The sequence below is a fragment of the Tupaia chinensis genome, unplaced genomic scaffold (genome assembly GCF_000334495.1).
Source record: "Tupaia chinensis unplaced genomic scaffold, TupChi_1.0 Scaffold000709_1, whole genome shotgun sequence".
In the NCBI taxonomy this organism is placed as follows: domain Eukaryota; kingdom Metazoa; phylum Chordata; class Mammalia; order Scandentia; family Tupaiidae; genus Tupaia; species Tupaia belangeri.
The window spans coordinates 1,064,002-1,076,919 of record NW_006160232.1 but is presented as its reverse complement, the minus strand read 5'-3'; the positions used below and the strand labels follow the sequence as shown (position 1 = coordinate 1,076,919).

At 56.2% G+C, this 12,918-nt stretch overlaps 1 protein-coding gene across 4 annotated transcripts in view; it reads left to right on the top strand.

Moving 5' to 3' along the window:
* The window catches only part of SLC43A1 (solute carrier family 43 member 1), a 43,779-nt gene that overhangs the window by 24,960 nt on the left and 5,901 nt on the right, over positions 1-12,918 (top strand). Inside the window, exons 12-15 of one of the 4 annotated variants that reach the window (XR_001371319.2) lie at positions 149-222; positions 2,105-2,228; positions 3,913-4,333; positions 4,825-5,115. Coding sequence is in view for 3 of the 4 variants with exons in the window: in XM_006160810.3 (XP_006160872.2) it covers positions 149-222; positions 2,105-2,228; positions 3,913-4,023 (309 nt within the window). In the remaining variant the exon portion in view is untranslated. Of the gene's footprint in view, positions 1-148; positions 223-2,104; positions 2,229-3,912; positions 4,625-4,824; positions 5,116-12,136; positions 12,182-12,918 lie in introns of those variants that run through there. The other 3 variants (XM_027776715.1, XM_006160810.3, XM_027776714.1) reach the window with 3 other exon arrangements.

Sequence of the window (12,918 nt, the reverse complement as noted above, 5' to 3'; positions counted from 1 at the left end):
TTTTGAAGGAGGTGTCTCTGGTGTGGGGGGGGCGGGTAGCCTGTGTAGACAGGCTCGGCAAGGCCCCGTGTCCCTCTTCACCCCACCCACTCTTCCTTCGGCTGGCCTCCACACTGCCTTAACCTCCTCATTCTCCCTTTGTTCCCAGTATGTGACCTTTGTCCTGCACACCATGATTCGAGGTTTCTTCCATTCTGCCTGCGGGAGCCTCTACGCCGCAGTGTGAGTCTGTTGGGCAGAACTGCCTTCCCGAGCTTTGCCCCAGAGCCCGGAGTCCCAGAGCGGTCAGAAGGGCCCAGACATCGCTTAATGCACCCGCCCCACTGCCACCTCCCTGGAGCGCCAAGATCTCAGAGTTTGGAAGCTGTCTGGTCCACTCCCCCCCTCAGACCATTCTAATGCCCCTGGGGCAGCCTACCCCACTGCTGGCTCCTGCTGTCAGTGTTCCCCTAGAGGGAGCAGAAAGACTGGGTTTGATGGCACTTTGGTCCTGCGTCTGCTGCCCGGAATGGCTCCTAAGTGGCTTCCTCCCCACGCCTGCCCTGTGGAGATTTCCCGACCAGTCTCGTTTCTGTATAATGCTGAGTAGCCCCCAGCCCCCTTCCTCCTGTGCCAGGCACTGCCGAGTGACTTTCCTCGCGTGGGGGATGGAGCAATCCGGGACATTACAGCAGCGGGGACGAGAGTCATGACCGCTATCGAGTGCTTCCTCCGTGGCAGGCACGGCATGGGGCACTTGACCACAGCTCCCCGACGTAAACCTGGCTACAGCCGTCTCCGCAGACGGCAGCTCCGCTTCCTTCACTGGCACAAGCCGGAACCTTGGAGGCCTTCATCCTCCTCTGCCTCTCACTGACGTTCACCCACCGCCAACACTGCCTGCTCCGCGTTCCACCTACCCCGGCCCGAGGCCTTCCCGTCCCCTCCACCGCTGCCGCATGGTCTGAGCACTGTCCTCTCTAGCCCGCACCATTGCAGCAGCCTCCACCCGAGCCTGCCTGGCCTCCCCTCAGCCTGTTTTTAACGCGGGGCTGGAGTCACCTGTTAGAACATAAGTTTCTTCGTGTCACTGCGTGGCTTCCATCTCATCTCGCTTAGAAGAAAAGCCCAAGGCTTTGTTCTGGCCTAAAAGGCCCTACAAGACCCAGCCTGAGAACTTTCTACTCTCTTCCTGCCCCTTTTCCCCTTGCTCACTCTGCCTCACCACAGTGGCCACCTGGTGCCTCAGAAACCTCAAGCATGGGGACCAGCAGATGGCGTAATAGTTACGTCACTGGACTCCCATGTGTTAACCATGGTTCGAGTCCCAGACCCGGTGGCTTAACACTTATGCCAGGAGCATGTGCATAGGTGGCCAAAATCCCAAGAGGAGAATGGAGGAGAAGGGATTATGGCATGCCCCCCCACACACACAGGGGGGTGATTCCTCACTTTCTGTCTCTCTGTCTCTTTCTGTCTCTTGGGGGCTTTCCACTTGCTGGTCCCTCTTTCTAGAACATTTTTTCTCCAGGTATCCAAAAGACTCACCATCGTGCCTTCTCACCTTCTCCAGGTCTTTACCCAGCTGTCTTCTCAGTGGCTTTTCCTGGTCATCCCGTCCACAGTGGCAGACCCCCTGGCACTCTAACCCCTGTTCTCTGCATAACCTTTCTCCTTAGAACTTGTCACAGCCAACACCCTCCCCTTCACCTTGCCTATGGTCCTACTGCCACCTGCTTCCACAGAGCAGCGCCTGCACGAGAGCGGGAATCTCTTTGTCACCGCGTGGCTCCAGCCCCTAGAGGAGTGCCTGGCATGCAGCAGGAGCAGTGCATACTTGTTGAAAGGACAAAGCGAACGGCCCAGTGAGAGTAGTTTATCCCTCTGTGATTAGCTCAGAGAGGTTGAGCTACTTGCTAGTAACACACAGTAGGTTGACGATCAGCTCAGTGACCCTGAAGTCTCAGCATACAGTGACCAAGGCCAGGAACCAAAGAGCTCATGCAAAGAGCCTGAGCCCTCCCCTGCCTTACCAACACAGAGTAACAGCAGGGGAGGGGAAGGGAAGGGTGCTGGGCTAGAGAGGGCCACAGGCCCCTGATGCTTGACCCTCTGTCGTGGGCAGGTTCCCGTCCAAACACTTTGGGACGCTGACAGGTCTGCAGTCCTTCATCAGCGCTGTGTTCGCCCTGCTCCAGCAGCCGCTCTTCATGGCCATGGTGGGACCTCTGAAAGGAGATGCCTTCTGGGTGAGAGCTGGGGCTGGCGTGGGGGGAGCAGGAGCCTCTTTCCTGGGTGCAGGGGAGAGAAGGGGCAGGGGTTTGTATGCAGTAGAATCCCTCATTCCTCTCAGCCCAGCTGGAAGGTGCTTCGGAGGTTTCCTGTCTGAGGGTTCCCAAGCTGGCTGCCCATCACCGACTCCCTGTTCCGCTAAGTCAGCCTCTCTTGGCCTGACCTCAGCAGGATGTTTTAGGAAGCTCCCAGGTGGTTTGTAAAGAGGTCCAGTCCTGGGACCAGCAGTTGGCGTAGTGGCTATGTCTCTGGACTCCCATGTAGTCGACCGCGGTTCGAGTCCCAGACCCAGTGGCTTAAACTCATGCCGGGTGCGTGTGCGTGTGTGCCCAAGATCCCGAGAGGAGAATGGAGGAGAAGGGATTGCGGCGTGGCCATCCCCCCTGGGGGGTGATTTCTCGCTTTCTGTCTCTCTGTCTCTGTCTGCCTTTCTGGTGAGCGCATGCGCCCTATAGCAAAAACCTTTCAAAAAGAAAAAAAGAGGCCCAGTCCTGATCCTGGGGCCTGTGTTTGAGAGCCACTGGTCCAACCTAGTTCTGGCTAGTTCTGGCCAATGCACAGATCTTCTCTCTAGCACCCCTGAAAAGGGGCTGTTCCCCTCTGAGTCAGTAGGCACCTGTCGCTGTCAGAAAGGCTTTCCCTTACCCCGCACTGACATCTGCCTCCCTGGGACTGATCTGTCAACCCTGTGGGCTGCCCACACCCTGAGCCCTCCTCCCACATATCAGGCTGGGTTCACCACCACCGAATGAGCATTCCCTGCGTGCTAGGCACACTGTGGACCTTTCTTCACGCCATCTTTGCTGCAACAGCCCTGAGCAGGAGGCCCTTAGAGCTCAGATGGCTTTGTGCAAAGTCTCGGATTGAGTAATGCAAGGTGGGGTGTGAACTGAATCCGAGCCCATGTGAGGGCCACTAGCCAACCGAGCCTCTCCTTCGTGCTGTTCATACCCGCTCCTTTAACTGTGTCACAGCCTCCTCGTGATACCCTGAACAGGACCCCAAGGGCTGGCATCTCCAAAGGGTGACGTTACCCATACAGGAAGCTCTGTTTCAGGCCTAGCCTGACCAATCCAGACTTCCAGAGTGGTTGCCTTGCTTATGTCTCCCCGGAAGGTGCCTTACTGTGTGGGCACTGACCAGTTCTACCACGTATTAGACCTGGGTATTCTCATCTCAGTCACTTTATTTACTTTGTTTAGGTTTTTGGCAAAGGGTGTGTGCTCTCAACAGAGAGACAAAGAGAAAGTAAGAGATACCCCCCAGAGGGGAGATGGCCATGCTGCAAGCCCTTCTCCTCCATTCTCTTGGGATTTGGGGGCACACATGCACTTATCCATGCCCAGCATGTTTTTCAAGCTGCTGGGTCCAGGACTCGAACCATGTCACCCATGTGGGATCCAGCTGCCTTAACCACGGCCCAGGTGGGCCCTTATCTCAGTCACTTTGCAAGGCTGCCAAACATGACATGGTACTGTTAGAACAGGGATTGCTCACAAGAAGAGCCAGCTGTGTGGATCATTCTGGCCCAGGACCTCCAGTAAAGATGGCTGCCTTCTTCCTGTTGGAAGCTAAGAAGGGTGCCTGAGGATGAGGGTCAGTGGGGACCTGCTTGACTCTTTCTCTGTCCTTGCCCTAAAGGTGAACCTGGGCCTCCTGCTGTTCTCACTCCTGGAATTCCTGCTTTTTCCCTCTTCTACTACCGAGCCAGACTCCAAAGAGAGTATGCTGCCGGCTGGGCGGGCCCAGTGAAAGTGCTCAGTGGCCCCGAGGGGACTGCATAGACTTCTGTGGCCAGGGGACCTGGATGAGCAACCAAAGGGAGTGCCCGTGTGGCCTTTCTACCTGTGACACACACAGAGCTGGGGCCCTGGGTGTATAAATACCAAGAGGAGTTCTATTTTTGTAAGGACTTGCAAAATGGGTAAAAAAAAAAAAAACGCTTAAAAAAATTCTCCCAAAGCAATGCTCCACTGACTGAGGACAGCCCTGTGCTAGAGGGACTGGGCCTTCTTCCTCTTTGGATTGGAGGAGACCAGGGTGTAGGCTGCCCTTTCTCCAGGTCTTCATCCTAGGGGGCTCCTGGTGCCTGTTGGGGGCCGGTGGGATCAGTGAACAGGCTACTCCTAAGGTTCCAGCTGCCAAGAATGTATGTGTGTGTGCGTGCGTGTGTGTGTGTGTATGTGTGTGTGTGTGTATGTCACAACCTTCCTCTTAGAAGGAAAGGGGCCTCAGGTGCTGGCTGTGTCCTGGATAGGGTGTGGGGAGTAAGCCTCTTCCGGGGCTGGAGGGCAGGTTCCCTCCCTGGTGCTGCTTCTTGCAGGTCTTAGAGGAAATAAAAAGTGAGAGACTGGCTGGTGTGTGTGTACCTGTGCCTGGGGGAGTGGAGGGGGGCTGTCTTCCCACACCCCCATTCCACTTCTTCCCCAGGCTCAGCTGGGCAGTAAGTAGGCCGCTGGAGTGCCAGCCCGTCTGCCTCTGGCTGTCTGGTTCACCTCCCTGTTCTCCCTGACTGTCTGGAGGGAGGGCTCTCTGTCCCACGGGTGGTGGGAGGTCTTCATCCTAGGGGGCTCCTGGTGCCTGTTGGGGGCCGGTGGGATCAGTGAACAGGCTACTCCTAAGGTTCCAGCTGCCAAGAATGTATGTGTGTGTGCGTGCGTGTGTGTGTGTGTATGTGTGTGTGTGTGTATGTCACAACCTTCCTCTTAGAAGGAAAGGGGCCTCAGGTGCTGGCTGTGTCCTGGATAGGGTGTGGGGAGTAAGCCTCTTCCGGGGCTGGAGGGCAGGTTCCCTCCCTGGTGCTGCTTCTTGCAGGTCTTAGAGGAAATAAAAAGTGAGAGACTGGCTGGTGTGTGTGTACCTGTGCCTGGGGGAGTGGAGGGGGGCTGTCTTCCCACACCCCCATTCCACTTCTTCCCCAGGCTCAGCTGGGCAGTAAGTAGGCCGCTGGAGTGCCAGCCCGTCTGCCTCTGGCTGTCTGGTTCACCTCCCTGTTCTCCCTGAGTGTCTGGAGGGAGGCCTCTCTGTCCCAGGGCTGCTGGGAGGCAGCCTGGTCTCCATACAGGGCAACAGGGCCAGAGACTTCAGACAGAATCGAGGGGGCGGCTCAGACTTTGCCACGAAAGCATCCTTTGTAGTCTCCTGTTGTACCTTAAAAGACCACACAGATTTCCAGTTTCATGTCACACAGCACTGTATTTACATTTACTTTCAACATGAGAGTGAGGCCTTAAACAGATGAAAAATACAGCGAGGCTTTAAAATGATATACATCAAGGGAAGGCACCATCTTTGAGGATGAGAGACCTTCTGGGAAGACATACCTTATTTATTCATTTTTTATAAGAATTATTTAATTCGGGAACCAGCAGTTAGCGTAATGGCTATGTCGCTGGACTCCCACGTAGTCGACCGCGGTCTGTGTCTCGGACCCGGTGGCTTAAATCTCACGCTGGGCGCGTGTGCGTGCGTGCCCAAGACCCCGAGAGGAGAATAGAGGAGAAGGGATTGCGGCCTGACCATCCCCCCTGGGGGATGATTTCTTGCTTTCTGTCTCTATGTCTCTGTCTGTCTGGCGAGCGCACGCGCCCTATAGCGAAAACCTCTCCAAAAAAAAAAAAAGAATTATTTAATTTTATTTATTTTAATTTGACCAGAGAGGAGAGAGAGAGAGAAAATGTGAGAAAACAAGCCACCAGGTCTGGGACTCAAACTGTGGTCGGCTATGTGGGAGTCCAAATCCCTTAACTGCCATGCCACCTACTGGCCTGAAGATAGACCTTATTTAGCCCAGTCCCTACACCAACTTGAGCCCCTGGAACCTAAACCATAGAGGTTAGAGTAAGTTCTAGAACAAAGCAACCACTGATTCTTGTTGGAGATGTGCCTGTTCTACAAGGGTATCCCAGCGGCAGCCCTAGAGGTTGGTATTGTGACCTTGTAGACTAAGGAAATTAGCCCAGAAAGCTTAAGTCACCAGCCCAGGGACACACAGTGGTAGTCTGACCTCAGGGTCCTAGCTGCCGGTCTTTCCTGGGCAGTCAGGGGCAGGAAAGCAGCCCATGCTACTTCTCAGCTCTCAGCCGCCCTCGGGGCAGGGAGTGACCTCTAAGGCCTTGCCCCTCCTCCCTCACGGGGCAGTAAAAGCCCCAGAGGCAGGCCCAATGCTAACCCCGGGAGACGACGGCATTTGCAGGCAAGCCTTCGACCCTCTTTTTAGCTTCAGTTCTCTGGAGAAGTTAATAAAACAGACCAACCCACCCATTTTACCGAGGAGAAAACTTATCCAGAGCATCTGGAGACCTTGCAAAATCACAGAGCAGCTAGATCTCTGGCTGCTCTGAGCCCACACTCACTTCCAACACGCATTTTTCACAAAATACGAAATCAGAATTGGACGGCACCCACGAACGAGTTCAGCCAGCTGCCAGGGGCCTGACCTGGTCTCACTGCGCTCTCTCCCGGACGCTTCCTTTCCCCTAGTCTGGGGGACGCCGACGGGGGAGATGGACGCGACGCGGATCCTACCAGGCTCAGAGAGGGCGAGGGCCAGCGCAGGAAGACCGGCGTGTGGCCCGGTACACGGCGCGTCAGCAGGCGGCGCTGTGTGGCTGCGGCTGGCACTGCCTGGGACAGGGCGGGAGGGAGCGGTGGCCCTGGAGAGGAGTCCCCGAGGCCCCTTCCCACCAGTCCACCCTTCCAGGGTCTACCCCTACCCGGGGTTTGCTCTGCCCTCCTGAGATCGCCCCTCGCCTTCCCCGACTCCCACCCTTCCGAGCGTCCCCTCTAGCCCCACCGACCCAAAGGAGGGGTCTCCACGCCTGCCCTGCCCCGCCCTGTCCTGCCCTGCCGACGGCCGGGGCCAGGTGGGACAAGGGGGCAGAAAGCTCAGCCTCCTAGGGGCGGGGTGTCTCCTCGCTCTCCCACTCCCCGGCGGGATCTGGGGAGGGGGCTGGGCAGGGGCGGAAGCGAGCTCGAGCCGTGTTTGTCGCGGCGCTGCCGAGTGGAACAGATGGCTGGGGAGGGGAGAGGGTGCGTGGCGGGGAGGAGGAGGGTGCGGGGGCCGCAGGATGAAGAACGAGGAATTTCGACGCCCCGAGTTTCCCAGGAGAAGTCCCCCTCCCCATCTTTTCCCAGAAAAAGAGTCCCGTCTCTCTTCCTTCCCGGAGAGCCCTGGCCTCTGGCCCGCCGCCCACCAGCTGCTCAGTCCTGCGCCCAGAGCGCGCCCCTCACCCCCAGGCTCCCACCGCGGGGCAGGCCGACCCGGGCCAGGCCGCAGGGAGAGGCGGGGGCGGACGGGGTTATGGGGGTGGACGGGGTCGCACGGGTTAATGGGGCTGAGCTCTGGGGGGCGAGGGGGCGGCGGCGAGCGCGCTCCCCAGGCTGGGAGCAGGGATCGCAAATAGCTAAGGGAAAACGTGTTAATTGGAACTTTATGCAGATGAGCGGGGACGGGCTGGGGGAGGAGGGAGAAGGTCCGACGGCGCTGGTCCTGCGCTGAGCGAAGGGGTGGTGGAGGGCTCTGACCCAGGAACACGGCTGTATAGACACGTATCCGTGCGTTGCATCTCCGTGCGGGTCGCTGGGGAGGAGACCCGCCACTCTGTCGCTCCACCCCAGAAACGCGGGTGGGACTCTTCTAAAAGGGTTTCCACCACTAGAGTCCAGAAACTCGGCGTCTGGGATGACCAAGGACAGAGGGTGGGGCGCACCCCGCAGGTGACTGTTTCTCGCCGGCGGTTCTCACCTTGGCTGTGTCTCCCCACCCCGCCCTGGCTTGGTCTCCTCTCTGTCGTCCTCATCCTTTATGCTCCGTCCCTGGCTTCACCCCTCCACGCAGGAGCATCGTAATTTACCGGAGTCTGTGTGTGCTGGGGCAGTGGGGTCGGGAAGGAAGGGCACTTTTTTCCCCTTTGCATTTACTGCTTGCCCGTTAGAACCACTCGACTTCTGAGATGTCCCTCCAACTTGAAAGTGCTTCGTGATTCACCTTCACCTTCACAATGCAGATTCCAGGGCTGCCTTGGTGATCTGATTCAGCAGGTCTAAGGGGCTCAGGAATCAGCTTACTACTTAAATCAGATGCAAAAGGCCTTTATTTTTAGAAACACTGTACAAGAGATTGGTGAGCTGGAAAGATTGGGCAAGCCTCTTCGACAGCCCCCACCCCCACCCCTTCCTCAACGCTCAGAGCCTCACCTCTGCCCTTGGTGGCCATCTCTGCTTCTGGGGCGGTGGAGAAGCCCAAGGAGGGAGGGAGGGAGAAAAGAAGGGAGGGAGAGAGGAGGGATGGAGGAGAGAGGAGAGAAAGGAGGACTGAGTCTGCACCAGCTCTGCTCTCCCTGAGGGGGTCTCCCCTCCCTTTCTCTGTGGCCCACTTCCTGCCCCTGGGCTTCAGTGTCACCATTGACCTTCCTTCTCTTACTCCACCAGCTCAGGCCACTTTCTTCCACCTCCTAGTCCCAAGTTCCTAGAAAGGCCAGAGGATCTTGAGGTGGGCAGTTTGGGCCTGAGTAGGGGGTTGGCAGGAGCAGCCAAAGTCCCCACCTTCAAAAGAAAGAACCAGAGAGCCTCTGGGGTTGGAGAAACATAGGTGGAGGGAGGTAGGGTGTGAGAAATGATAATAGTAACAAAAAAACATAGTCTGTTGACTTACTGCCCCCAACAACCTGCTTTAGGCAAGCAGTATTGCCTGCCCCCAGCTTGCAAAAGAAAAGACGAAAGAAAAGAAAGAGCCCTCAAATCTAAGGAACAGAGAGGTTAATAACTTGCCCAAGATCACACAGCTAGTAAGTGGGAGAATAATGAAGTCATTATTATTATTACCTTACTCCCTCCAAACTGTTTCTCCTGAGGCCACCTGGTAACTGTCCCCGACCTGCCCTCTCTTCCCCACCCCCAGGGCCAATGGGGATAGGGAAGGGCATCCTGGACAGAGATGAACAGAGGTGCTCAGGTTTCGGAACATCTGACAGGTCTGGCTGGAAGCATTAAAAATTCATGTAGAAACCTGACCCCAGCTGGACCTTGGGCCTACCACCTGGACTCTCCCTGGCCTCCTGGCCTCTCAGAGTCTGGTGAGCAAATTTCCCGTTCACAGTGTCCTGGGAGCCCCAGATCTTTGTATTTCACAGGAGAGGAGTTATCTCATGGATTAGGGATCTAAAGTCCAGAGTCTGCAGCTCAGAAAGCAGGGATGCGAACCTACCCCCTCTTGGGGTGTAAGAACCTTAGAGGCTTAAGGGCTTATAAACCTTGTCAGCTGGCGCCCTTCTCCTATTCTGCTCCGCAGGCGCAGGCGGGTGGATGCTCAGTTTAGGATGACCGGAGCCCAGCTGTACTCCCCAAGGTGGCCAGCCATGGGCAGCCATCTGCTTCCAGGGAGTCTGGGCTCAAACCTCTAGCTACTGCTCTGAGGAGCAGTGAAAGAACCCCCATAGATGGTCTGCAGTCTTGGCCTTGGGAAACGGCTTTGGAGTCTGTGATCTGAGAAGGGGAGAATTTCCCAGTTAAGGGAAGACTGAGAAATTTTTGGAAGCATGCAGGTCTGTAGGCTCCAAGTGCATGCAAACCGGTGGCCGGCACGCTCTAAACATTCTAGCTCCGTGAGGGTTTGGGGCAGGTCAAGAGAGAGAAAAGACTAGAAAAGCAGTTGGTATTGGACTCTGAACGGTCTCTGATGCTTTGCTAAGATTTTTTTTTTTAATTTGCTATAGAGGGTGCAGGAGCTCGCCAGACAGAGGGAGGGAGAACTCCCCATGGGGTGTGGTCACACCACAATCCTTTCTCCTCCTTGTCTCCCTCTCCTCACAACTTGGGGTTGAAAGCACATGCACCAGTCTGCTTTTTCAAGTGGAATTAGCCCCGCGGATCACTAGACCATGGGCAGGCCCTTTGCTAAGATAGTTTATCTTTGACCTTTAGGTGATGAGAAGCCATTATATAGTTTCCTGAGTGACATCATCGCTTAATGTAAATTTTGGTCAGATGAATCTGGTCGCCATTGGCAGGCTGGGTGGGAGGGAGAGAGAGATTGAAAGTAGAGAAGCCAGTGAGGAAGTTACTGCTATTTGCTTGTATATTCTAGGCATGAGGTAATGAGTAGCTGCAGCAGGGAGGTGGGAGAATGGAAGGAAGGGATGGATTGGGGCCAGGAGGAAGACTGGGAAGGGATAGAGCAAGCAGATCAGAGGAATAGAAGGAGTTAATTACAGCTAGGCTGGAGGGCTGGCAGAGGAAAAGAATTCAGAGTGGGGGTCCACTCCAAATGTGGGAGGTCAGTGAAGTTCCTTTCTTTTAGGAGGTAGAGGAGTCTCAGACAAGCACACCCCCCACCCTCCCACCTCAGTTTCCTCACGGAAGCATTAGTGGAGGTTGGACTGCATGGTCTTGAATGTCCGTCCTATTTTCGGGGTATGTGGCTCAAAATTGTAAATCGGGGTTAGTTTGGAGAGGTTGCAGGGGGGGTGTCTATGTGTGAGATCTCTGGAAGGGGTCTCTTGCCGAGTCCTGGCTGAGCGGGTGTGCGTGCATGTCAGTATTGGGTGCATCTGCCTGTTTGTGGGACCCGTGGGTGGTTGGCGTGCCTGCATGTGTGCGTAGCTCCGCTTTGTGTGTGTGTGTGAGCGAGAGCTCGAGAGCGTGGGTGGGCACGTGATGGGCGTCTGTGGGTCTGTCTGGGCTGGTGGTGGTAGAGGTGGGGGCTGGTGGAGCGAGGCATTGCTTTAGGCTTCTTCCTGAGGCTCGCACACTCCTCCCGCTCTCACTGTTCTGAAATAGCATCTGGACTGAAGGTCCATGAATATTTCACAATGATAATTCTGTGACCTGGACAGCGCGCCTCTGATTTACCAGCACCCCCCTCCCCACCCCCCAGGCCCCCCACAGGCTCCAGCAGCCCCCCCCCCCCCGCGCTCTTCCCTCGCTCCCCAATCCAACACATGAACCTTTCCCTGCTGGACCCCAGACATGGAGCTCCCCAAGTTCCTGACCCGCTGCTGTCACTATCCACAGCCCCCTCCCTGGCCCCCACCCTCCCGCAATCCCCACCCTTTTCCAAAGTCCACCTACCTCAGGCTTCAGATGCGGCCTCCTTCCTGCTTCTTCCTCCCCTTCTCACCATCCTCTGACTTTCCCAGCCAGAGTCACAGAATCGCAGCATCCCTCCTCCTCAAGCCCCAGCATCCACATCCCGTCTGTCTTTCCGCTCCCACCTCCCAAGCTGGGTTTTTAACCCTAAATGTAATCCACCAAACTTCTCTCCAATTGCTTTTTTTTTTTTTTTGGAGAGGTTTTTGCTATAGGGCGCGTGTGCTTGCCAGTCAGAGAGAGACATAGAGACAGAAAGCGAGAAATCACCCCCCAGGGGGGATGGTCACACCGCAATCCCTTCTCCATTCTCCTCTCGGGATCTTGGGAGCACATGCACACGCGCCTGGCGTGAGTTTTAAGCCACCAGGTCCGGGACACAAACCGCGGTCGACTACGTGGGAGTCCAGTGACATAGCCATTTACGCTAACTGCTGGTTCCCTCCAATTGCTTTTGATGAGATTTACCCCTAACTCATCCCCCAGCCTCTCCTCCATGTACCAGAAAGCTGAAGCTTCTCATCAGACCTCAAGCCAGGAAGACACCTCACTTGAATTCTTGTCTTTGTGGTGACTCAGTCCAGGGGCCAAGTGTCAGCTGAAATCCAGCCTTAGGCTCTGCTCATTGAGCTGTGGGCTTTGGCACAGCCGCGTTCCCCTGAAGAGGTGGAGCCTTTTCCAGATTTTCCCAAAGCCATGGTTAGGCCACTGTGACCCTGGATGTGGTTTACTCCTCCTTGCAAGGGAGGCTAATAACTCTTCTTTTCTGAAGGAACAGGGCCTGAGAGGAAGTTATCAGAGACGCTGAAGGCCTTCCCAGCCTTAGTTCTGCAGGTGGCAGTCCGCTCCGGGTGGCTGTGGCTGCTTCCCCTTGCACAGATGAGCTAAGGGACCCTCAGCACCCACCTGCAACGCAGGCCACACCAGCCTTCCCAGGGGAGAGTGCATCTAGCCATGGGGGAAGCACGCCAGGTCCAGCCAGCAAGCTCTGTGATGCCCTGGTGTGGTTCCCACTTCTCCAAGCCTCCTGGCCCTGCAGTCCTCACCATTGTAAGCCCCCATTCCATTTTCGAGGTCCTGAGCCAACACATCTTACAGGAGATAAAATAATAGAATTTTTTAATAAATTTTTTTCCCAAACAACTTTTTTTGATCGTCACCACACAGGGGCCACAATGGAGAGGAAAGTTCTCTCCAGGCGCCCTAAAAAGTGTCCAGGGTAGACTTAGGAGAAAAGTATTCCTCCAGTGTCAGGAGGTTGAGGGGGCTAGGATAAGCAGGGGCCCAGGGTCAGCCGGGCCCTGATTGAGGCATCCCTCTGAAGGGTCCTGGGTGGGGCTCCCCTGGGGGAGCTTCCGAAGGCTCTGCTGGTGGCTGATGCTCTGCAGACAAAGCGCCCCTCTGGAGTCCACTGTGGGGCAGGGCGCTCAGCGGCTGCCTGGGGTGCCGCGCCCCAGCTTTGGGATGGGGAAGAGTTCATGGCCAAGAGTTGGGGAGAACGAGGCCGAGCCACCGTACACACCCTCTTGGGGCTGCCATAACTGGGAGCAGCCCAGGAGG